At 41.1% G+C, this 26,028-nt stretch overlaps 3 protein-coding genes and 1 pseudogene across 3 annotated transcripts in view; 2 read left to right on the forward strand and 2 right to left on the reverse strand.

Moving 5' to 3' along the window:
• Positions 1 to 6,740, reverse strand: part of LOC115166826 (uncharacterized) — a 56,486-nt gene extending 49,746 nt beyond the window's left edge. Inside the window, exons 1-4 of the mRNA XM_029720692.1 lie at positions 6,449 to 6,740; positions 1,988 to 2,194; positions 1,097 to 1,242; positions 860 to 978 (exon numbers count right to left, since the gene is read on the reverse strand). Coding sequence (XP_029576552.1) covers positions 860 to 978; positions 1,097 to 1,242; positions 1,988 to 2,194; positions 6,449 to 6,472 — 496 coding nt within the window. The 5' untranslated portion in view covers positions 6,473 to 6,740. The remainder of the gene's footprint in view (positions 1 to 859; positions 979 to 1,096; positions 1,243 to 1,987; positions 2,195 to 6,448) is intronic.
• Positions 1 to 13,688, forward strand: LOC115166828 (ornithine decarboxylase antizyme 2-like; annotated as a pseudogene).
• A 333-nt stretch (positions 13,689 to 14,021) lies between these two features.
• Positions 14,022 to 18,011, reverse strand: LOC115166827 (proteasome subunit alpha type-4). The gene is made up of 9 exons (XM_029720694.1): positions 17,932 to 18,011; positions 17,460 to 17,488; positions 16,284 to 16,326; positions 15,990 to 16,152; positions 15,629 to 15,706; positions 15,375 to 15,463; positions 15,059 to 15,189; positions 14,579 to 14,702; positions 14,022 to 14,264 (listed from the first exon to the last, which is right to left on the reverse strand). The coding sequence occupies exons 2-9, from the start codon at positions 17,460 to 17,462 to the stop codon at positions 14,110 to 14,112; spliced, it is 786 nt and encodes a 261-aa protein (XP_029576554.1). The 5' UTR covers positions 17,463 to 17,488; positions 17,932 to 18,011; the 3' UTR covers positions 14,022 to 14,109.
• A 2,469-nt stretch (positions 18,012 to 20,480) lies between these two features.
• On the forward strand, positions 20,481 to 23,606 carry LOC115166829 (solute carrier family 25 member 44). Its single transcript, XM_029720695.1, has 4 exons — positions 20,481 to 20,662; positions 21,358 to 22,029; positions 22,290 to 22,417; positions 22,799 to 23,606. The coding sequence occupies exons 2-4, from the start codon at positions 21,399 to 21,401 to the stop codon at positions 22,988 to 22,990; spliced, it is 951 nt and encodes a 316-aa protein (XP_029576555.1). The 5' UTR covers positions 20,481 to 20,662; positions 21,358 to 21,398; the 3' UTR covers positions 22,991 to 23,606.
• Positions 23,607 to 26,028: the final 2,422 nt, after the last annotated feature.

The following is a 26,028-nucleotide window of genomic DNA, read 5'->3' on the forward strand; positions in this document are numbered from 1 at the left end:
AAGACATGGAGAGTTTGAAACAACACCCTCCTAAAAGCCATGGATGGTTTGAAACAACACCCTCCTAAAAGCCATGGATGGTTTGAAACAACACCCTCCTAAAAGCCATGGATGGTTTGAAACAACACCCTCCTACAAGACATGGAGAGTTTGAAACAACACCCTTCTACAAGAAGACATGGATGGTTTGAAACAACACCCTCCTAAAAGCCATGGATGGTTTGAAACAACACCCTCCTAAAAGCCATGGATGGTTTGAAACAACACCCTCCTAAAAGCCATGGATGGTTTGAATATGTATAAATATGTATAATATGCAAATATGTATAAAATACGACATTGTTATGTAGGGGCTCAAAAAACACCCAATGGCTGCCTCACATTTTATTAGACTGTAGACTGCTGTCATCTTCATTTAACCAAATGCAATTCAAACTTCCAAGGGAATGCAAACTGGCTGTAAAAGGATGCATCAAAATGAAAACCACACCACTAGTGATATAGAAACCAAGTAAGTCTAGATTTTAAACCCTTTACAACCCTGTTACAAAATATGCGTAATTTGTCATCTATATTACGATAAACTGTAATATTATGATATTGAATACTGACACGAAAAGCTTTTCCTTCAAAAAATGTTTTATCCCAACTGCAGTAAACTTCATGTCGAAACATTTAATGTTTTGCTTGCGTTCTTGTGTGCAGTCAGGCCAAAATAATATAACAATGAGAAATTATTCAACAAAATGCATTCATTCTGATTTTGTGTCCATATTTCAACCACAAGAAGACATCATGATGATGGCGTACGTCCACTGCTGGGATATAAACCAGAATCTCTTTAGACATTATACAGTACCTGTTGCATTGCTGATTCCACGCAGCACGTTGTTGTCCACCTTTCCAACAACGATGGCATCAACAACAATGTTATGGCTCATCAGTTTGGTTGTGACAGCATCTGGTTCGGTCATTGATCTACGGATAGAATTATTAACCAATCAATCCAATCGAACAATACCTTTGTGTTAACGCAATGAATGTAACATCAAGGTAATCACTGTTTTACACACTGAAAAAGTATCATTCTATTTACCCATCATCATTCCCATCTGTGAGACATATGATGCGAAGTCTGCAGTCTGGAAACTGCTCTCCAACTTTTTTCAGTTGAGACATGCCACGTTTCAAGGCATCATACAGCACAGTGCATCCACTGGCCTCCAGATTGTGTACGTGTTCCTGTAAGTGCCAAAAATATCTACTAATATCTCTAATATTATGTGACGTTTGCAGATGCATGCTAAAGAATGATATCATGAATGCCACAAAATCCCTGATTGAACGGTAGCGTCAGCAACGCACACAAAAACCACCACATGGGGACAATTTGAAGCGCCTCCATACACATGCAGATCCTCTGAGTGTAAGGGGTGCGTAACTGGTGGCAGTGAAGTCAGACGCCGTAGAGCAGAACTAGGTAAATAGCCGGAGCAGTTTAATTCCAAAACCAACGGCATAAAGAAATAATCGACATGGGTACAAAACCCGACGCGCATCAGTACACATGTGCACAAGCACTTACAAACAAACAATACCACAGAAAGACATGGGGGGAACAGAGGGTCAAATACACAATACGTAATGATGGAATGAAAACCAGGTGTGTGGGAAAACAAGACAAAACAAATGGAAAATGAAAAATGGATCAGTGATGGCTAGAAGGCCGGTGACGTCGACCGCCCGAATAAGGAGAGGGACCGACTTCGGGAGAAGTCGTGACACTGAGTGCATCACGCTCATCTGTAACATGTACAGTGCTGCTCGTGGCAACATCATATTGCTGAGTCTCAGTTTCAGTCTTTAAAACAGGTTTGAGGGGAGTACGTATGTGATCTCAGTACAGTAAGTACTTGACTGGATCTTATTGAAATCACCCCCGTCGCTATTTTGCATTCATAAAATAGAAATTAGAAAATATATTTACCTTGAAGGTCTCCAGAGTCTCTGTAAATGTGTAGAGAGTTTTAACTGATGAGTCAAACTTCACCAAGCCAATGACATGATGAAAATTGTACGCCATGCTTCTAGTTGCGAAGTTATCAAAGAGCTGTTTAACAGCATCCAACCATGTTATTTTGTCATCGGAATCATAGCATGTCTCATTCATGGAGGAGCTTGAATCCACTAGCACCTAAAAGGTTGGACGGAGAAGTATTATTTAGCTACAACAAAACGGAGGAGATAATCTAACTATTATATTGTATAACTTTGTTACATCAACATGGATCGTTTTTGGCTATCATCTTTATCATTCAAGGTATCTATCTGTAAGTAAGGCTGGTTTGTGTTTGCCAAAATTTGAGCCATATCAGGGGGTCAAACTTGCCAAGTGTCAAAACTGACCTTAGCTTAGATGCAGAAATATAAATGATGCAAATATAAATAATTATATATCATATACACTACCGGTCAAAGTTTTAGATCACCTACTCATTCAAGGGTTTTTCTTTATTTTTACTATTTTCTACATTGTATTGTAGAATAATAGTGAAGACATAAAAACTATGAAATAACACATGGAATCATGTAGAAACCAAAAAAAGTGTTAAACAAATCAAAATATATTTTATATTTGAGATTCTTCAAATAGCCATCCTTTGCCTTGATGACAGCTTTGCACACTCTTGGCATTCTCTCAACCAGTTTCACCTGGAATGATTTTCCAGCAGTCTTGAAGGAGTTCCCACGTGCTAAGCACTTGTTGGCTGCTTTTCCTTCACTATGTGGTCCGACTCATCCCAAACCATCTCAATTTGGTTTAGGTCGGGTGATTCTGGAAGCCAGGTCGTCTGATGCAGCACTCCATCACTCTCCTTCTTGGTCAAATAGCCCTTACACAGCCTGGAGGTGTGTTGGGTCATTGTCCTGTTGAAAAACAAATGATAGTCCCACTAAGCCCAAACCAGATGGGATGGCGTATCGCTGCAGAATGCTGTAAATAAATCACAGACAATGTCACCAGCAAAGCACCCCCACACCATAACACCTCCTCCTCCATGCTTTACGGTGGGAAATACACATGCGGAGATCATCTGTTCACCCACACCGCGTCTCACAAAGACACGGTGGTTGGAACCAAAAATCTCAAATTTGGACTCCAGACCAAAGGACATATTTCCACTGGTCTAATGTCCATTGCTCGTGTTTCTTGGCCCAAGCAAATCTCTTCTTCTTATTGGTGGTTTCTTTGCAGCAATTCGACCATGAAGGCCTGATTCACACCGTCTCCACTGAACAGTTGATGTTGAGATGTGTCTGTTACTTGAACTGTGTAAAGCATTTATTTGGGCTTGCAACGGTTGTCGTCGGGAATAGAGGACCAAAACGCAGCAGGAATGTGGATGCTCATCTTGTTATTTATTTTAAAATAAAGAGGACACCAAAATAACAAAATGAAGAATGCACGAACAACAAAATAGTCTTGTCATGCTCACACAGGCAAAACAAGAAACAATCTCCCACAACACTACACCAAACAATTACCCATATATAGGACTCTCAATCAGAGGCAACGAGAAAGCACCTGCCTCCAATTGAGAGTCCAACCCCCCATTAACCTACACATAGAAATACCACAAACCAGAAAGAACATAGAAATACAAAACATAGAACATAAACCAAAACCCGGAAATAATAAATCTAACACCCTACTACATAAACCATCACCCCGAAACACATAACCAAAATACCCTCTGCCACGTCCTGACCAAACTACAATAACAAATAACCCTTATACTGGTCAGGACGTGACAGAGCTGCAATTTCTGAGGCTGGTAACTCTAATGAACTTATCCTCTGCAGCAGAGGTAACTCTGGGTCTTCCATTCCTGTGGCGGTCCTCATGAGAGCCAGTTTCATCATAGCGCTTGATGGTTTTTGCGACTGCACTTGAAGAAACGTTCAAAGTTCTGGATATTTTCCGTATTGATTGACCTTCATGTCTTAAAGTAATGATGGACTGTTGTTTCTCTTTGCTTATTTGAGCTGTTCTTGCCATAATATGGACTTGGTATTTTACCAAATAGGGCTATCTTCTATAAACCGCCCCTACCTGGTCACAACATAACTGATTGGCTCAAATGCATTAAGAAGGAAAGAAATTCCACAAATTAACTTTTAAAAAGGCACACCTGTTAATTGAAATGCATTCCAGGTGACTACCTCATGAAGGTGGTTGAGAGAATGCCAAGAGTGTACAAAGCTGTCATCAAAGCAAAGGGTGGCTACTTTGAAGAATCTAAAATCTATTTTGAATTGTTTAACTTTTTTGGTTACTACATGATTCCATTTGTGTTATTTCATAGAGTTGATGTCTTCACTATTATTCTACATTGTAGAATTATTATTTTTTAATTAAGAAAAACCCTTGAATGAGTAGGTGTTCTAAAACTTTTGACCGGTAGTGTATATCAGTAATTATATATTAGTTATCACAAATATGTAATGATATACAGTTGAAGTCGGAAGTTTACATACACCTTAGCCAAATACATTTAAAAACTCTGTTTTTCACAATTCCTGACATTTAATCCTAGTAAAAATTCCCTGTCTTAGGTCAGTTAGGATCACCACTTCATTTTAAGAACGTAAAATGTCAGACTAATAGTAGAGAGAATGATTTATTTCAGCTTTTATTTCATTCATCACATTCCCAGTGGGTCAGAAGTTTACATACCAAATACTAATTGAGTGTAGCATTGCCTTTAAATTGTTTAACTTGGGTCAAATATTTCAGGTAGCCTTCCACAAGCTTCCCACAATAAGTTGGGTGAATTTTGGCCCATTCCTCCTGACAGAGCTTGTGTAACTGAGTCAGGTTTGTAGGCCTCCTTGCTCACACACACTTTTTCAGATCTGCCCACAAATTTTCTATAGGATTGAGGTCAGGGCTTTGTGATGGCCACTCCAATACCTTGACTTTGTTGTCCTTAAGCCATTTTGCCACAACTTTGGAAGTATGCTTGGGGTCATTGTCCATTTGGAAGACCCATTTGTGACCAAGCTTTAACTTCCTGACTGATGTCTTGAGATGTTGCGTCAATATATCCACATAATTTTCCTTTCTAATGTTGCCATCTATTTGTGAAGTGCACCAGTCCCTCCTGCAGAAAAGCACCCCCATAACATGATGCTGCCACCCCCGTGCTTCACGGTTGGGATGGTGTTCTTCGGCTTGCAAACCTCCCCCTTTTCCACCAAACATAACGATGGTCATTATGGCCAAACAGTTCTATATTTGTTTCATCAGACCAGAGGACATTTCTCAAAAAAGTCAGATCTTTGTCCCCATGTGCAGTTGCAAACCGTAGTCTGGCTTTTTTATGGCGGTTTTGGAGCAGTGGCTTCTTCCTTGCTGAGCAGCCTTTCAGGTTATGTCAATATAGGACTTGTTTACTGTGGATATAGATACTTTGTACCTGTTTCCTCCAGCATCTTCACAAGGTCCTTTGCTGTTGTTCTGGGATTGATTTGCACTTTTCGCACCAAAGTACGTTCATCTCTAGGAGACAGAACACGTCTCCTTCCTGAGCGGTATGACGGCTGCGTGGTCCCATGGTGTTTATACTTGCGTACTATTGTTTATACAGATGAACATGGTACCTTCAGGCATTTGGAAATTGCTCCCAAGGATGAACCAGACTTGTGGAGGTCTACAATTTTTTTTCTGAGGTCTCGGCTGATTTCTTTTGATATTCCCATGATGTCAAGCAAAGAGGCACTGAGTTTGAAGGCAGGCCTTGAAATACATCCACAGGTACACCTCCAATTGACTCAAATTATGTCAATTAGCCCATCAGAAGCTTCTAAAGCCATGACATAATTTTCTGGAATTTTCCAAGCTGTTTAACTCATGTCTGTTTCTCTATGACAATGAAGAAGTAGTAACACAACCTGTCCAGTAGATGGCGAGGTGTAGGCCTGTTCAAAGCACTGAACACCTGGATTCTGTGACCTTGATATTGTAGTATCCGGATCGGAATGATCCTATCCAATTATTTTCTGGAAAATCGGCTCAAAAACAGACAGATCGATTTGGTCCTGGATAGCAAAAATGAGGATTACAGAATCCGGATCCTTCTGATCCCCCAAAATGTTTTGAAAACCCGTCCCAAGGACTGGAGTTTGCCCATCCCTGGTCTGGAAAATGCCAGGCTATGCCTAAACCAAGCCTTCCGTTGGTCTGGTGTGCATTAGTATTACCGGTGTATATGACATGTCATTATTTTTCATGTTGACATTATGAATCAATTATATTAAATGTTACAGTGAGTTTAGCTGGCTAAATATGACAACTGAGCGCGCGCTAAAGTGAGCTAGCTAACATCGTCAGGCCCTGCCAAGTAATAATGGACAACTTTTCCAGGAACTGTGCAATAATACTCACCTTTGCACATTGAAGGCCTGCCATTGGGTGACAGGAGCTATATAGCTATGCCTACTCAGTCGGTTACATTTACACTACGGAGACTTTTGATAGCTGGGTTCAGCAGCTGCTCGTCTTCAACACAGTGTCGACGTTTTTGGGTAACTTTTTTGTAACTACGTTTTGATTTCCGCATTTCTAGACTTTTTTGTAACTACCTTTTGATTTCCGCATTTCTAGACTTTTTTGTAACTACCTTTTGATTTCCGCATTTCTATACTTTTTTTGTAACTACGTTTTGATTTCCGCATTTTATACTTGTTTTACTGTTAGGTGTTGTAGCACCATCTTCTGGAGATGTGTCGGATTGCTCACCAGGGAACTGCTGTCAGGATCCCAGTTTGTCTTTACACGGTGCACACAGGCGAGTCCGACAGCAGTCCAGTTCCATCTGCGCTGCCCTGCAACAGAAAAATAGGACCGTCTTTAGGACTACTAGGCGCTTCTATTGAATAGCCATTGTTTTGGTTGTAAAGAAATTCCCTTTTCATTATTTTTTATTTTCTCATAATGTCTGCCACTGAAGAGAGGTAAGAATTCCTGATATTATTGATGGTATAATTTGCGGAGCAGATTGATTACATGATTTGGACAACATTTAGCAAATATATTAATTAATATTGCAAACTTAATGTATGGTGAAATATGCTGCTGTCTAAAAACAGGAATATCTTACTTTCTACAGAGCAACAACACTTTTGCAGCTATTCTGTTGGTGTAATTCCTACAATAATTAATGCTGTTTTTTTTAAGGGTGAGATTGTGCACTTCTTCAACAGATATTTCTATTACAGATAGCTAGCCTCTTAAAGTGATTGTTATTTGAAGTTTTAAAAAAAATTATATATCCTGTGACCTGTGTATCTGATAATAATGACTCGTGTAGGTCACCAGGTATAATATCCAATTTGTGAAACGTACATGCATTCAAAACAGGGATAAGGCCAACATCTGTAGACAGTCTGAAACCCGTGTTGCCCAGTGTTCTTCAAAACAGTGCATCATGCATGCCTCAGGAATCACTTTTATTGACTACTGGCTCAACAGCTTCATTTGAATGATTAATGAACCACTATCCAATGACAAAATATCAATAGCAAATCCATCTCCATTTTACATCACTATAACATAGTTTTGTTCTTTGCATAGAGCAGTTTCTTTGCATCATTTTTTTCCTTCAGTCGCCTTTTTTAAACGTTACAAGAATTTCGCTACACCCGCAATAACATCTGTTAAACATGTGTATGTGGCCAATACTATGAGAATCTCTGCCACAGCACAATTCCAGCCACCGGATCTGTCCCTGTTACACAACCGCTCCTTTATGCAGACTCCTCCCCCCTAGAGAATTAGATAAGCCACTCAGAAATAGTACCCTTGCTTGAATGGATAGTAGACTCTCTCCTCCCACAGTGCAGCACACTAAGATGCTGTTAATAATATGTGGGTGGTCAGTTAGATAGCTAGATGGACCTGAGCCCTACTTTTATAGAAAGTTCTATAGGTGTCTTGTTGTGATGTGTTTTCAGTATACAGGACAGGAGGTTGGTGGCACCTTAATTGGGAAGGACAGGCTCGTGGTAATGGCTGGAGCGGAGTCAGTGGAATGGTATCAAATACATTTGTTTGATGCCATTCCATTTGCTCCGTTCCAGACATTATTATGAGCCTTCCTCCCCATCAGCAGCCTCCACTGGTATATAGGTCAGGTTAGAGGTTACATGTCCACTAGCACACACTAGGTCATGGTTTCCTAGCCAGGCTCTTAATTCCTGACCTAATTCCCTCTCTGCCAGTGAGCTGTAAATAATGAGTTTTTTAAAGGTTGGTTTAGTACAATAATAGAAACATGTTATAGTTTTGAGTGTGCATGCCAAATGTGGGGTGTTTTGAGTGAACAAACTCTGCTGACATTCTTCATTACATTTTGAATTGGAAGTACAATAGGCTACGTAGCTTTAATCCTAGCCTGCATATACAGTACAATAGCACTCTGAGGTGAAAGGCTTTTTTTGGTCAGGCTAGTGTCTCTACTGTTTTTATTTGAACTGGTACCATATGCTAACTGACCATCCTATCCAAAGCCACTTATATTACAATAACTTTAGCATGACTTACTCAACCTCACCTTGTTGCTCTGTGTACCGCCAGTCCCATGTTGGTGTCGTATATGGGCTGCTCCAAACGCCAGGCTCCAGGGCCTCTGTGGTGCTCCTGATGCCCCTCACCCACCGCTGAAGATCCCAGGTGGGCGAGGGACTGGCAGGGATCCCCCTCTCCATGTGCTCCTTCACAAAGTGAGTCCCTATAGGGCCCCATCCCAGTAGCCAAACAATATATTCTTCCTCCATTGAAGTTATCAATCAAAGATCTGAGAGAATTGGGTTGGTTAAAGCAATGGGGTTAGAAACGGAATTTCACTAATCCAAACACATAGGTCATAAGGGAAGAAATTAGGAAGGATGTCTGTTTTAATAACCATGAGGATTTTCCAAAGATGAATGTTAAAAATGTGCACATTTTGTCAAAAGATACATTGCATCTTACTGTTTAGCTTTATAGCCTATAAATGCTATAAATGCTCCATCTACCATTTGAGAGACTGCAGTCGGTTTACATGGTCTGTTTAGCTACTTGTTAACATGTTCAGGGATGTGGGTCACTGTGTCAGACACCAAAACCCACTCTCATTAACCCAGAAAGCTGGTGAACCACAAAATGACACAAGCCCAAAGACACTCAGCATTCCTACACACACCCAAAAGCATGCTCTTAAAGTTAGGTTAATCCTTGCTACTTTTAGTAGTGAACAAGTAACCCTTGTACACAAGGACAAGTTTCATCCTAGACTGCCTGGAATGACTCAAAATGGGAGAACAAGCAGAGAATGGCTTGAATATCGCTATGTGTAATTTACAGGTTAATATCGCTATGTGTACATGTTAATATCGCTATGTGTACATGTTAATGTCACTATGTGTACAGGTGAATGTCGCTATGTGTATAGGTTAATGTCAGTCACTGTGTCAATCAAACAGCAATGGTGAAGAGAGTAATTCTGCTGGAGGTCCATTGGTTAGAAAATATTACGCTCATAGGCAATAATCATAACAACAGGAATCCTTATTTGAGATAGATGCTAGATCAGGCTAAAGTGTAACCTACCTAGTTCCTAGATAGAAAGCTGACAAAGACATATGTTATGGGTTGAAACCTTGTCCATCTAATAACTGTGGAAGTTCTGTATCGAACAGTGTGCCAACACGTTTTGCATCCCTCTCTCAGGATGGAAGGCTGACAGTGACCCAGATGACCTCTGTGCGTGGATCTCTCCCCATCCTGCACTTTCACTACCAGCTGAGCGAGCAACACAATGCATGCTGGGAGACTATGTTCACCCCAGACAGCCTCTTCCTGGAGATCCCAGAGGGGTCACTCCCTGAGGGCAGCAAAGAGGGGTGAGGAGGAACTGCCATCTATCCTCGCTGGCTTTATAGTCATGCATACATACACCTGTTATAACCATGCATTATGCCATCAGTAAGGCTGGAATTAAGTCTAAAAAAATACATTTTAAAGATTTTAAATGAAAAAACATGCACTTTCAAACAACAACAAACAAACAACAAATTATTATTTACAATGATGGCTTTTCAAGAGACAAAAGGCCTCCTGCGGGGACGATTAGAAATAAAAATGTAGGACAAAACGCGCATCACGACAAGAGACACCACTACATAAAGAGAGACCTAAGACAACAACACAACATGACAACACAGCACGGTAGCAACACAACATGACAACATGGTAGTAGCACAACACAGTGGCAGCACAAACATGGTACAAACATTGTTGGGCACAGACAACAGCACAAAGGGCAAAAAGGTAGAGACAATAATACAGCACCTGACGCAGCCACAAGTGTCAGTAAGAGTGTCCATGATTGAGTCTTCAAATGTAGTGATGGAGATAAAACGGTCCAGTTTGAGTGTTTTTTGCAGCTCGTTCCAAATGGTACAAAACATCTAGCCGCTCGAGAGCACCCTTACCTGCCGATCTATAAATTACGTCTCCGTAATCTAGCATGGGTAGGATGGTCATCTGAATCAGGGTTAGTTTGGCAGCTGGGGTGAGGGGCGATTGCAATAGAGGAAACCAAGTCTAGATTTAACCTTATCCTGCAGCTTGGATATGTGCTGTACTGGGTGGAGCCCCAGAGGACTACTTTGGGAGAATCCTGTATATTACAGTGTACATGAGTATGGAAGGGAACACAAAGGAGCAACACTTACATTTGAGATACACCCCTATCTTCTTTCCCCTCTTCTCTCTTATCAGACTCACCAGTCTCCTCATGTTCTCGGAAGAAAAGTTAGGAGTCAGCCATGTGTTTCTGTGGTTCTCCAAAAGCAGAGTGGATCAAGGTATGTCGAAGTCTAGACACATTTTCTTTCATGTGTACTGTATACATCTGGCCCTTCCTTGGACACTGTTAACAAACCTCCAAACGAGCTTCAATGCCATACAACACTCCGTCTGTGGCCTCCAACTGCTCTTAAATACTCGTAAAACTAAATGCATGCTCTTCAACCGTTCGCTGCCGCACCAGCCCGCCCGACTAGCATCACTACTCTGGACAGTTCTGACTTAGAATATGTGGACAACTACAAATACCTAGGTGTCTGGCTAGACTGTAAACTCTCCTTCCAGACTCATATTAAACATCTCCAATCCAAAATTAAATCTAGAATCGTCTTCCTATTTCGCAACAAAGCCTCCTTCACTCACGCCGCCAAACATACCCACGTAAATTTGTCATTTACAAAATAGCCTCCAACACTCTACTCAGCAAACTGGATGCAGTCTATCACAGTGCCATCCGTTTTGTTACCAAAGCCCCATATACTACCCACCACTGCAACCTGTATGCTCTATTCGGCTGGCCCTCGCTACATTTTCATCGCCAGACCCACTGGCTCCAAGTCATCTATAAGTCTATGCTAGGTAAAGCTCTTCCTTATCTCAGCTCACTGGTCACGATAACAACACCCACCCGTAGCACGCGCTACAACAGGTATATCTCACTGGTCATCCCCAAAGCCAACACCTAATTTGGCCGCCTTTCCTTCCAGTTCTCTGCTACCAGTGGCTGGAACAAATTGCAAAAATCGCTGAAGCTGGAGACTTACATTTCCCTCACTAACTTTAAACATCAGCTATCTGAGCAGCTAACTGATTGCTGCAGCTGTACATAGTCCATCTGTAATTAGCCCATCCAATCTACCTACCTCATCCCCATATTGTTTTTATTTACTTTTCTGCTCTTTTGCACACCAGTATTTCTACTTGCACATCATCAGCTGCACATATATCACTCCAGTGTTAATTTGCTAAATTGTAATTACTTCGCTACTATGGCCTATTTATTGCCTTAAGTCCTCACTCCATTTGCACACACTGTATATAGACTTTTTTTCTATTGTGTTATTGACTGTACGCTTGTTTATTCCATGTGTTGTTTGTGTCGCACTGCTTTGCTTTATCTTGGCCAGGTCGCAGTTGTAAATGAGAACTTGTTCTCAACTAGCCTACCTGGTTAAATAAAGGTGAAATAAAAAATGAAAATGTTTTATGTGCTTTATATTAGACACATTCAATTAGTTGAATGATTTATTGATAAAAATGAATGTCACGTTAGTGGTGTTAAAAAAAACATCAGGAATAATGCAAAGTGCACACTAACATTGAAAAATGGCCTTCCCTGTAGCTCAGTTGGTAGAGCATGGTGTTTGCAACACCAGGGTTGTGGGTTCGATTCCCACGGGGGGCCAGCACAGAAAAAAATGTATGAAATGTATGCATTCACTACTGTAAGTCGCTCTGGATAAGAGCGTCTGCTAAATGACTAAAATGTAAAAATGTAAATGTAAAAAGGGAAACTGAATTTAGAGACTGTCTGAACAGTCACGTTAACAATCCTATGTTTTCTACGTCTTTCCAGCACTCCTTACCAGGACTTTCCACTACATAGGGTTTGAGATTGTGAAACCAGGCCACCCGCTGATACCACCCCGAGCAGACCTTGTGTTTTTGGGCTACTCCATGAGTCCAACATGCCCAGAGTCAGAGGAAGATTGATGTTTGGGTTGATCAGGAGGAGATCACTCATCTGTTGCTCTGACCCAATAGTCTCTTTTCCATGCCTACCTGACCTTTGTTTTTTTCCTGTGGTGGTGATAGGAAACAAGGAAAGGAAGCTATTTAAGCATATTGGGACAAGACCTCTCTGTTCCTCTCTGCACTTCTCATATGTACTGCTGTCGTCATGACAGAGAGAAAGCCATTAATTCTGAAGACCTCTTTGGTGATAGAACCTTCAAGGAGATAACCGAAAAGATTGATCCTATTAGGCGGCTGCGTTCTTGACATCTTGCATGTTGTTGCCTGTGTGGCTCAGTTGGTAGAGCAGGGTTGTGGGTTCAATTCCCCCAGGGGAACAGTATGAAAAAATATGCACTCACTACTGTAAGTCTTTCTGGATAAAAGCATCTGCTAAATGACTAAACTGTAAATGTTGCCACAGCTTCTAGTACAAGTGGGACACTCAGTCCTAAAAATATTAACTTAAACTCCACAGTGCAGCTAAAGGTGAGGGACTGTAACAATATAAAATTAGTGTACTGGAAGAGGGTGTTAAGGGCAATATGGCACATAATATTGGAATCTAGATGTCTGGATAATTAAATTATGGGTACGCTTTCAGGACAATTTTTTTGACTGAATCGCTGCAACAAATTTATTTTAAAGTGCAAATGTCTCCATTGTCTTGAATTGACTGATTGATCCATGTAAACTCCCATTATTGACATGCAGACTTCAAGACTAGTTAAGTCAGTGACAATACATCTCTTAACTGTAATGTTGCTGACACTTACAGGTTTAGCGGAGGTCAGGGGAGCACTTAATACATACTGTGTACTGGACTCACTTTCCATTCTGCTTGTGCATTCCGTTGAGAAGATTAGGCTGCACGTGTGAAAGCAAGAACCTACATTCCACTATAGCTGATTCAACTTACGTACTATGCACACACTCTTCCTACTTTTTATACTATTGTGTCCTAGAATTGCTATATACATTTTAGATTTCCATGTTCATGTAATGACACTAAAGATGGAATAAAATTCCTGTGTTCTTGTCAGTATTGTGTTTTGGCACTTAACACTAGTTAACAGCCCATGTGTAATGTGAATCCAATTATATTACATAAGTATATTGGTTGTTCTAAGTGAAACAAGCTGAACTTAATAAGTGCTTTAAAACATTTTGCTACTGTGTGCCCTACTGAACATGACCCAGTTCACAACAGTGAAATTCTCTAAACAATCAGGACATACCCTGTGGCATTAATCTTTCCCTTGCCTTGGCTTTTGGGGGGGGGGGGTTACTGCAGTCTTCAAAGTATTTCTGAGAAGTCTGCCTGGATACACAATAGTTATCACACCATAATGAAACTAGAGATTCTATCAGCACATTTGGTTTCAATGTTTTAATAAAGAAAAAGACAAACAAGCGCGTAACACATTACGGGACTTTTAGGAAAGTATGAATTCAAAATGTGTTTATTTGTCCTTCTCCTTCTGTTCTTTGTCTTTCTTGTCCTTCTCGGCCTTGGCCTCTTCAGCCTCGTGTCGTTTGATCAGCTCCTCCACCTCTTTCTGTTTCAGCACCTTGATCTTGGTCTTTCCGTCTTCTCGCGTCAGGGTGGCTATTTCCACTGGGGAGGTCAAGATATCCATGAGTCATACAGTCTATGTTCATATCTCATGCTGTATTACAGACGTATCGCTTAATATGCATATCTCTAGACACACAACATATTTATTATATACAGTATGTGTGCATGATGTACAACAGCTGATGATGTCTGTTTTAGACATCATCACTGCCTACTCCCCATAGAACAGCTGTGAATTAGGATAACACTGTCCCACTCTATACAACATCTCCAGTCTGTGTTTACTCAGTGTTCTCCAAGGCAGGATGGGCTCAGTTGTTGTTTAGAACGGTGATGTCAGTTGTAGATTTTACCTTTCTCCGCCGAGAGCTTGCTGACGTCCATGGTCTTGTTCAGGACTTTGACGGCCAACGCCAGGGCAGAGGACAGCGACATCTCACCCTCTTTGAAATCCTGCTTCAACATGGACACTGCAGCCTGGGGGCAGAGAAGACAACATGATGATTTATGCAAACGGGTGGGTCTAATCCTGATTGCTTAAAAATTGTTCTCCAGCCGGTGTCTATTCCACAGGCTAAAACCTCAGTATCACTCGATGAGATAATTGTGTCTATTTTCATTGGGAGGGAGTATGCCACTTAGGCAACCATAAGTCAGACATCCAGTGAAGGGGCTGAATTATTGAAATATTATGCCATAAAAGTATCAGCTATATGTTAATTCCCAGTCAACACTGTAGCACCGTCTGTGAAGTTTCACATCTTTACTTTGTGGCAATGCTGCTGCCAAAACATGTGCATTGTGCCAATGTTGATGACAGCAAACAGGCTTACCGCACTGTTGTTGCCGATGCAAGTAGCCTTCCAGCCTCCATAGTTCCCACTGGGGTCACTCTGGTACAGCTGGAAGCCGTAGTGTTTGTCCCAGCCCATGTACAGCAGAGACACTCCAAACGGCCTCTTCCCTGAAGACACACAACACATCAAATACAATCAAACCTGTGCTTACCCTAACTGTACTCTAATGACTCTGGTATGTTCTTTTCCACACAGCCCTGTGGTCCAGTATGGTTTCAGCAACAGTGTAACCAAGGTGGTGTTTACTAGAGAACCCAACTGAGGTGTTTGTGGCATTTGTCTTATAGCTAACCTCCAAACTGTGTGTAGGCCTGTTTGATGTCACACAACGCTGTCACCAACTGCTCACAGGGGATTGGCTCCTGGTACTGCAGTAGATATCTGTGTGAATTAAATAACACATACACATTATCTGTCAGATAGACACGGTGCTAGATCACTAGAGGTGCCTTGTTGGTCTTGCACTAACACTGTACATGGCTTGTATACAAATGAATGAACAAATGGGTCACAGGTAGAGACCGTGGACTTTACTACCCAACGTACCTCTGTGCTATTAGCCTCAGCTCATTGGTTAGAACGTTAGCATCGGAGGTGATTCCGGCAACACTGCAAGCCATGTCTCTGAAAGGATAAAGGTTACGACACCAAATCACAGAGCAGCCCATGGGTATAATGTAGCAGCATGTCTGACATCACCCCAGCTTCAGAGTAGGAGTGCTGATCTAGGATCAGTTTAGCCTTTCTGACCATAATAATAATAATAATAATAATAATAATGCAGACCTGATCCTAGATCAACACTCCTAGTCTTGAGATGCTTTATGAGAAGATCCTGATCTGTCTTGTTGGCATGCTTATAGCAGTGCTACATATAAGCCTGGCAAGAGACTATGGTCATACTCACTCATTGAGCTTGTAGATCTTCTCTGAGAAGAAAACCTCATCAAGCAGCTTGTGGATGTTCCGCCTCTCTGCAGCCAACAGCACTCCGTCATTGGCTAAAATACCAAGACATGAGCCGGCGTGGCCAATAGCCTCCATGGCATACTCCACCTGATATAAGCGTCCTGTAAACAGCAACAATGAATTGTTATGTCTGACATGGTTGGTTAGAGGAGAACACTTGACAGTATAGTCTTGAATGTGATGGTAACATTGATTATGGACAGTAAATCTTTATTAGAAAGATAACACTTGCCTTCAGGTGAGAAAATGGTAGTCCGGGAATCATATCTACGAGACTACAAAAACAAATAAGTGTTATCAATTTCCCAAGACAGCACCCAAGTAAAAGTTGCAAGGTAGTCAATTGCATCATATTAATCATGTACAGGTAAGTGCCAAAATAAAGGAAACACTTGAGTAAATGAGAGATACAAGGTATATTGAAAGCAGGTGCTTCAACACAGATGTGGTTCCCGAGTTAATTAAGCAAATAAAATAAAAAGTACCCAGTTTTATTGGCTACCATGGCTAGAAGAGATCTCAGTGACTGAAAGAGAGGTCTCAAAGGAACATAGGGGGTTTAAAAGGTGTGTGTGTGTGTCTCAGTCACCAGATCTGAACCCAATTGAAGATTTATGGGAGAATCTGGAGAAGTGCCTGAGACCACCATTAAACAAAACACCAAATGATGGAAGTTCTCATAGAAGTATGGTGTCACATCCCTCCAATAGAGCTCCAGACACTTGTAGAATCTATGCCATGGCGCATTGCTGCTGTTCTGGCAGCTGGTGGTGGTCCAGCGCCCTATTAAAGCTGCACTATGAAGAAACTGCTCTGCCATTTCCTGGTTGCTAAAATTCCAATCGTTTGCCTAATTTTAGTTTGACAAAATAAGTTAGTATAGTGTAGAGCCCTCAAACTCAACTCTGGACCTCGACGCCAGTTCCACTATTTTTTCCATTGTTGCTCTCTGGTCAGGGACTGATTTAGACCTGGGACACCAGATGGGTGCAGTTAATTATCAGGTAGAACAGAAAACCAGCAGGCTCCAGACCTCGTAGGGTAAGAGTTGAATATCCCTGGTGTAGAGAATCATTGTACCATCTAAACCACTGTGAAATATATTTTCCATAACCAAAAATATTGTATTTTCAGCTCTTTGAAACTGGTACAAAACAGAAAGTAAAAGATGCAAAAACAAAACTTAACGAAAAAAAAGCATTGAAATAGCGCACATAGAACAGCTCTACTGCTTCTTAGATTTGCTTTGAAGTAGAATGATAAATCTATAACTCACATTTCTGTGAATTTGGTTGGGTCGCCCAAAAAGTTACATATTGCCACTTTAAGACACTATGTTGGCGTTTCCTTTATTTTTGAAGTTACTTGTACATTACAGATAGCGACGTTAACGTAGCTAGCTACTTACCATGATTCAACCTGCCTGTAAAATAAAACCTGCGAAACAAATAATTCCAATAATATTAATGAAGTTCCAAAATGCAAAGCTCAAAACAATAAGTGCTGCTGTCAACTGAGGGCATGGCAAATCATGACTACTGTTCATTAGACAGGGGCTGGTAAGTTAACGAACTATATTTGATTAAAGTATAGTTAGTTAGCCAATTAGAAAGTTAACATATAGCTACAGTAGTAGTTAGAGTAGTCAGCAAACGTTAGCGAAGTAACGTTAACGTTAGTTCATTCATACAAGGCAAATTTGTTAAACAGAAATATGATTGCTAGCTAGCATGCTAACCCTTAGCTAGCTATCTTCACAATGACTGGAGAGGCTAGCTGACTTTTGGCGCCGTTTTAACAAGAAGTCACGTTTTCGCTATGTATGAGATTTTTATAGTAAACATGTGGCTAAACAGACAGGAATATAAAACAGCTTTTACCTTAGCTAGCCTGATGTTGTAGTTTGTTGCTGACACACCGCTGTGAAGCAAGCAAGAATAACTAAGAACTTCCGGGTCCCGTATTTTTGGCGTCCTTCAGAATAAAGGTTCTGTCCTATATACTTTGTAAATGAATAATTATGGTGAAAATGTGCACAATTATCAATATATTTTATACTAGTTATCATACAAAGAAAAATGTCAAGTATTTCTATAAGATATGTCATTTATTTTTTCAAGCCTAAATAGTCAACAATGTTTTTTTGTGCGTACTCCTATCATTTATTGCACCGCACAAAATTATTTGTACTTTGTGTCGCAGTAATAGGGGGTCCATTCTACTCAGGAGCACGCTTAGTTTCCAAATCCACAGAGTTTACACCCAGAGGAGCGCCACTGCTCATTTTGCGGGCCCTATAGAGTGGCCCATCAACTTAAAAACAATATTTTTTATATTGTACATACATATTGCACAATAAAGAATTATCTGTAGGTTGTGTCAAAGTAGAATGGGGGGGGGGGGGGTCCATTCTACTCAAGAACACTTCTAGTTTCCTCTGGGTGAAAACCAGTGGAGGCTATTCAGAGGAGGAAGGGAAGGACCATCCTCCTCAATGAATTTCAACAAAATAAAAAGTGTGAAATATTAAAAAAGGTACCCTTTTTAGAAAGAACTATACTAAATATATTCACGTCACCAAATAATCTATGAAAACACACTGTTTCGCAATGAAGGTCTACAGTAGCCTCAGCAGCACTCTGCAGGGTAGCACCATGGTGTAGCCAGAGGACAGCTAGCTTCTGTCCTCCTCTGGGTACATTGACTTCAATACAAAACCTTGGAGGCTCATGGTTCTCACCCCCTTCCATAGACTTACACAGTAATTATGACAACTTCTGAACGATGTCCTCCAACCTATCAGATCTCTTGCAGCATGAACTGACATGTTGTCAGGATCAGAGAATGAATCTAGTGCTGAAAGCAGAACATACAGCAAGCTAGCACTGCAGTGCATAAAATGTTCTGAGTAGTTAGCAATCGTACATTAGCAATTGATGTTATTAGTAACTACTGTTGTTGGTTTGGCGTCAAATAAGCCACTCTTTATGTGTTATTTGCCGAATCTCAGTTTTCCATGTGGGTTTTATGATGTAACGTCAACTTTATACATTTATATCCCGGGACCATTCAATTTCCAACTCACCCACAGCAATTCTCCATAAATCTGCTGTGGATTACCCAGAATCCCATACCTTTATCACTCAGTGTATTATACAATGTAAACACACTAATCTACCAGGAGGTGGCATAATACCCATTTTATGCAGGAAATTAACAATTTAATTACACCGTTACAGAGGCAAGAGTGTGCAGGGCGTTAATGAATGTGGGTACTGTCTGTCACCTTGATTACTCTAATTTCTCTCGACAGTTCGCCTACACTTTAATTCGTAGGCTAGGTTGAAGCAACCTCATGATGGGTATAGGGAAAATTTGAGTATAATGTAGTAACCTAAACCTATCGATGTTACATTGAGCTGGGTGAATGGAATATGAATGACAGTCATCCATTATGCTGTAATAGAAATAAGGCCATGCTCATAAAAATAATACGTTTTCCCTCATCTTAAAGGTAAACTGTGTTGATTTGGAAACTAAAAGTGAGTAGAATAGACCTCCTTTTTACTGCAACACAACGTACAGATAATTGTTTTCGGTGCAATATGTATTCCCAGTATGAAAAAACGATTGGATTCAAACTGATTGGCCACTTTAAGGGCTGATTAGCAGCGACGCTCCTCTCGTGTAATGCCGCGTTCAAAACAACTGGGAACTCTGAAAAATACGAGGTCAAATCAAGTCCCATTTATTTTGAACCCACTGAAATCGGAGATTTCACTTTTGTATATTATCTACTTCACTTGCGTTGGAAATGTTAACATATGCCAATGAAGCCCCTTGAATTTAAATGATTTCCGAGTTCCGAGTTCCCAGTTGTTTTGAACGCGGCACAAACTGCGGATTTTGAAACTAAAAGTGTACCAGAGTAGAATGGACCCCCTTTTACTGCGACACAAAGCACATTAAATACTTTTTTAATGCTGTTAACAATAATGTAAATTCTAAACATTTATGTGTGCTATGAAGGCGATTAACTTTATTACATTTTTCATATTGTTAAACAAAATTCTAAGTCTGCTAACATTTCCTCATATAATGTTACGGATTTCAACCATTTGTATTATTTTTTATTTTGGGACTTTCATTTTGAAGGAAAATCGCCGAGGTTACGGCCTTATTCTTTCTAGGTTTTGCTTATTCTTGTTGGCTGAACGGAGGTCGGGACACGGGGCATAGAGTTTAGAAAAAGCTATCTCATTGGCAAAGAACCGGTCTAAGAAAATACTGTATAGCGCCATCTATCGCCAAGGTGGTGTCTCTCTTTGGTAGCGCAGTACAGTGGAGGAGAAACGTTCAATTATTACAAAACCCCCTCGCTTGCTGAGCAAAAAAAACTACGAAAAAACGCCACCTGCTGGAAACCACAAATGTTTTTCCCAGTTAACCCTCTCGCGTTGCCTCTTCCTCTCTGGTTTAGTTCTCCAACATAACATCAAATCATAACCCGGACAGATATCTCTAAATTCGGTATCGCTTTCCTCACCTGCTGATATGACATTGCTATTCTGACAATGTACATAATATTTTGATATACATTTGCCCAACGAGGTAAGTTAACGTTTGCTTGTTTCAAATTGTTAACTGTTAGTTAGCCTGCTTGCTAGCAAGGAAATCAACCAACGCATAGCTGGCTAGCTAGTGACTGGATGCATTATTATTAGCCAGCTAGCTAGCCAATTTGTGGTTACATACAGTCTGACCTACTGTTTACACATGCACAAGTATTCAGCCTATGCATTGTTAGTTAGCTACTATTTCAGTGTTATTTCCGGATTGCGCGATTGACAATAGGCTCTTTGGTTTAGGGAACATTGTGTCCTGTGACCTGCAACTAGCAGTAGTTTGTAATGTTAGCGCATAACTACTTCAGCTAGAGAGCACATTGAAGCTCCCCATCAATGCGCGATCTGTTTTTACCTTATCAGGTTTTTGATAACATGGTCATGACTGCTACGAAGCAGTACAGTGTGTGTATGACCTTTGATTCTTCCTAACACAAACCCAGTCAGTTTAGACATCGCTCATTTCCCAAGGAGACTTGCGAGATAATGAGTGACACACCACACAACACAGGCCTTGTTTTCTGATGTAGTAGTTTGTGAATCATTGTCATGATACTGGTACAACCTTCAGACCTACTGCCATCTTTAATTCATTCAAAGATGATGCATTCAAGACTTCCAATGTTGTGCTACCTGGTGGAGGAAACCGTTGACAGTGTTGTGTGGTCTGTATTTCCCCAGGTAGCGGCTAGTCTGATGAGGGGGCTCTCCAGAAAGGCAGGATGCAACAGAACAGGAACATCCAGATCATTGAATGGGAGGACCTGGACAAGAGGAAGTTCTACTCCTTCGGGGTATTCATGACCATGACCATCCGGGCCACCGTCTACCCGGCCACCCTCATCCGCACCAGGCTGCAAGTGCAGAAGGGCAAGTCGCTCTACAACGGGACCTTTGATGCCTTCTTCAAGATCCTGCGGGCCGAGGGCGTGCGGGGCCTCTACCGCGGCTTCATGGTCAACACCTTCACTCTCATATCGGGCCAGGCTTACATCACCACCTACGAGCTGGTGAGGAAATACGTCTCCAACTATTCCAAGGACAATACCATCAAGTCTCTGGTGGCGGGTGGCGCGGCGTCCCTTGTTGCACAAACCATCACTGTCCCCATAGACGTGATTTCCCAGCAGCTGATGATGCAGGGCCAAGGGAAGCACCTGACTCGCTTCCGGGTCAAGCTCAAAACGGAGGCCGACGGGAAGACCAAAATGGCATTTGGCCAAACCAGGAACATGATTGCTCAGATCTTTGCGGCCGACGGTTTCCAAGGCTTCTACAGGGGATATGTGGCCTCCCTTCTAACATACATCCCAAATAGCGCGGTCTGGTGGCCTTTTTATCACTTTTACGCAGGTAAAAAGGAGTGTTTGTTTACAAGAATATTTATCCAAGGATCGAGTTCCCGGACACAGGTTAAGCCTGGTTCTGGACAAAGCGCTTCATTGAGCTTTGAGTCCTGGAGTAGGCTTAATCCAGGAAACTGGCCCTTAATGTTATTATTACTATTTTCTTCAAGAAGGGTCGGAGATTAATAATGTCTTATATCTTTATAGTCAACATACATTGTCTATAAGTAGCATTTCAAAGCACAAATCTTCCACAACGTTTCACAGAACAGCTATCCAAAATGGCGCCCAGTGACTGCCCTCATCTACTACTCCAAGCCATGGCCGGACCACTAGCTGCTGCGACTGCATCCACTGTCACCAACCCCATGGATGTGGTCAGAGCTAGAGTGCAGGTAGAGTGCAACTTCAGCTAAATGCACTAGTGGAATGTAATGGGGTAAAGGGTCTGTTTGGATAGTCAGGGATAGGCAACCCTGGTCCTGGAGTGCCACAGGCACATATTTATTTGTATTTTTTTTTGACTCAACAAAATCCTGCAGTGGCTGTTGCACTCCACAACCAGAGTTTCCTACCCCGGGTCTAAATCCTACAGTGGCTGTTGCACTCCACGACCAGAGTTTCCTACCCCGGGTCTAAATCCTACAGTGGCTGTTGCACTCCACGACCAGAGTTTCCTACCCCGGGTCTAAATCCTGGCATTGCAAATCGAATTTTACACAAAAAAATGTACATGAATAAATACCTTTGTAACAACAGCCTTGTGTGGGTGGCAGGTTGAAGGCAGGACCTCCGTCATCGAGACGTTCAGGCACCTGCTGGCAGAGGAGGGATTCTGGGGGATGACCAAAGGGCTGTCTGCACGCATCATATCCTCCATTCCCACCGCCATCGTTATGGTCGTGGGCTACGAAACCCTCAAGAGAGTGAGCTTGAGACCGGAGCTGGTTGACTCCAGACACTGGTAGAGGACATTAGCATCCAATCCCAAATCAACCCCTAGCCCAAACCCTCTATGCCCAGGTGAGGGGGTTAGGGGATAGGTTTTACCAATATGGAAATAGCTACAAATTTCTCACTTGAATTTTCACCACATTGTATATACAATCATAGGGGGTAAGGGACACAGATTGATTTGGGATTGGAAATTGTTGTTGTGGCCCTGATTCCAATTTGGCCTCTAGAGCTCCCCTGACCTCACCACTGCATAGGTGATAGCAATAGAGCCCAATATTGGCCCAGGGACTGAAATGGAACTGGGCCAACAAGCTCTGCCTGCTTATATTCCTTAATGGCTTCCTTGTCCTTATCATTTTGTTCGCCTTTTAAACTACTGCTGCCTTTTAGTGGGGATTTTTATCTTAAGTTGTAAGTGAATGAAGGAACAGTAGTTTGAGATTTGATGTCATTACAATGTGTAATTTGTGACCGGTGCTGAGCGATTAACCGAAATGTTGGTTATTTTTTGTTTTTTAAACAACTAATTGACCAATGTCTGTTGAATTATTTGAATTCCATGTAGTTGTTTTTTTTGTCTGAGCGCTATGCACAGTTTTTCTAGCGATAAATCAGATCAAGCCCGAACTGTCCAATGGAGTTGTAGTTTCCAACAGGCTAATATTCTACATAGTTTAGCGCAGAAAACACGGTAGTCAACTACAATGACCATAATCCATTGCGTGCCTACTTGTCTGGTCTGAGACAGAAGAACGTGATCAGGAGGGATAGAAAACAGTGGCATAGTGAGGCATCTACCTGAAAATAAATTATCCAAGATTGATAGTTGGTATTCAGCAGTCATAAAAGCATGCCTTGTTTACTTTGAAGAACTACTCAAATAGTGATTTTGTCAGACAGCATGGGCAGCAGCTCTGTAAGCAGCTCTGTACTTTGCCACCATGGCATTTTTTGCCTTTACCTCCCTTATCTCACATTGTATATAGTCTTATTTTTTTTTCTACTGCATCATTGATTGTATGTTGTTTTACTCCATGTGTAACTCTGTGTTTTTGTATGTTGTCGAACTGCTTTGCTTTATCTTGGCCAGGTCGCAATTGTAAATGAGAACTTGTTCTCAACTTGCCTACCTGGTTAAATAAAGGTGAAATAAATAAATAAAAAAAGATGAGATGACTTGGAATGAAATAAAGTCATCAAGTAAGCTTAAAACAAATGAAATATTGAATTAAAGTTGTGAATAAATGATGCTTAATAAGTGATAAGCAGTAATGGGCAGTCACTACTGTCATGGGACTTTTAATTGTTTTACTCTGTGTTACAGTATTCAAACCACATAATGCGCAGTGCATTTAATGTAAAAAAAACGATAATTTTTTAAATAATCAAACCAAACCGACCTCAAAAAGTAATCGCTCAGCACAAGCTGGTTCCTTCGGTATAAACACTGAACTGATCCATCACTTCTAATGTATTTCTACTGTCTTAGTAATAGGATAGATGCTCTTAAATCTGTTTATAGCTGCCCTCTGTAGCCTTTATCAGGTTTAGTCCTAGGAGGTAGCAACAGCAAATTGCATACACAAGTTCAGCTCAAACACACAGGACAAAACAACCAATTAGGGCACATGTTCCTCTTCTTCTTTGACTTTTCACTTGCAAAGACCCTCCCGTTTAGTCCTCCCAACCTAATCTCGTCCACCCAGCCAGCTCTCTAGCAATTGAGCCTGGGGTCGGACAAGGTTACTCCCAGCACAAAATAAAGAAGTCAGTAGACTCACATTATTTAACAGAAATCTAGGCTATGGAGTGTAGATGTAAATGATACAGTTATTATATTAGAAGTAGTACATATAACTTTGGGGTGTTTAAGGCAGTCATTTTATTGTGAATGAAAAAAAGATGTGATGTGATCCTGTAAATGATACTGTTAAAGCACATTGTTTCCAATTGTCTTCACCTCAACTCCAATATTCAATAGTTTGACCCTGGTATTTACCATTGCTGCTGTGGCAATATTAGCAATATTCAACGAATGTTGTACTGAACCATCAAGGTTGTTGGCCAATTGTGAAATGCTAACTGTTGTAGTTTAAAATGTTCAGCAAATGACTTCTCTGATGGTTTCAGGGTTGGTACTTTGGGAGGGATTTGTTGTTAGTGTGCTGGACCACCAGTGAAGTGCTCTTTAAAGGACTCCAGGCAGAGAACGAGATGAGGCATGTCCCTTTGTGTATTGTGGCAGTAAACCTCTGAGTGCAATCTATGTATTAACTTAATCACTTCCAGCTCAAACGTGTTTGCACAATGTACATTTCATTGAATTTATCAATATATTATTGTCTTAAAAGAAAATGTTCTGAAGTTATTTATTGAAAAAATATTTGTATTTTCATGTTTTTCTGGACAATAGCAAAGCAAATGTTCAAACTATACTGAAGAAACATATAAACGCAACAATTTCAAAGATTTTACTGAGTGACATGACTGGAAATACAGATATGCATCTGTTGGTCACAGATACCTTAAAATAAATGGGTCTCACAATGTGCCTCAGGATCTCATCACGGTATTTCTGTGTATTCAAATTGCCATTGATAAAATGCAATTGTGTTCGTTGTCCGTACCTTATGCCTGCCCATACCATAACCTCACCACCACCATGGGGCACTCTGTTCATAACGTTGACATCAGCAAACTGCTCACCTACATGACGCCATACACGTGGTCTGCGGTTGTGAGGCCAATTGGACATACTGCCAAATTCTCTAAAACGATGTTGAAGGTTTTTTGTAGAGAAATGAACATTAAAGTCTCTGGCAACAGCTCTGGTGGACATTCTTGCTGACAGCATGCCAAGTACACACTCCCTCAACTTGAGACATCTGTGGCATTGTGTTGTGTGACAAAATGGCACATTTTAGTGGCCTTTTATTGTCCCCCAGCACAAGGTGCACCTGTGTAATGATCATGCTGTTTAATCAGCTTCATGATATGGCACACCTGTCAGGTGGATGGATTATCTTGGCAAAGCAGAAATGCTCACTAA

This window comes from Salmo trutta, chromosome 29 (genome assembly GCF_901001165.1).
Source record: "Salmo trutta chromosome 29, fSalTru1.1, whole genome shotgun sequence".
NCBI lineage: Eukaryota > Metazoa > Chordata > Actinopteri > Salmoniformes > Salmonidae > Salmo > Salmo trutta.

Excerpts from the sequence above, each read along its gene's own strand:
- LOC115166829 (XM_029720695.1), top strand. The coding sequence starts at position 21,399 with ATGCAACAGAACAGGAACATCCAGATCATTGAATGGGAGGACCTGGAC. Across the intron at positions 22,030-22,289 it reads TTTTTATCACTTTTACGCAG|AACAGCTATCCAAAATGGCG; the intron begins GTAAAAAGGAGT and ends AACGTTTCACAG. Across the intron at positions 22,418-22,798 it reads TGGTCAGAGCTAGAGTGCAG|GTTGAAGGCAGGACCTCCGT; the intron begins GTAGAGTGCAAC and ends TGTGGGTGGCAG.
- LOC115166827 (XM_029720694.1), bottom strand. Across the intron at positions 15,707-15,989 it reads AAGATCTACAAGCTCAATGA|AGACATGGCTTGCAGTGTTG; the intron begins GTGAGTATGACC and ends TTATCCTTTCAG. Across the intron at positions 14,265-14,578 it reads CAAGCTCTCGGCGGAGAAAG|TGGAAATAGCCACCCTGACG; the intron begins GTAAAATCTACA and ends TGACCTCCCCAG.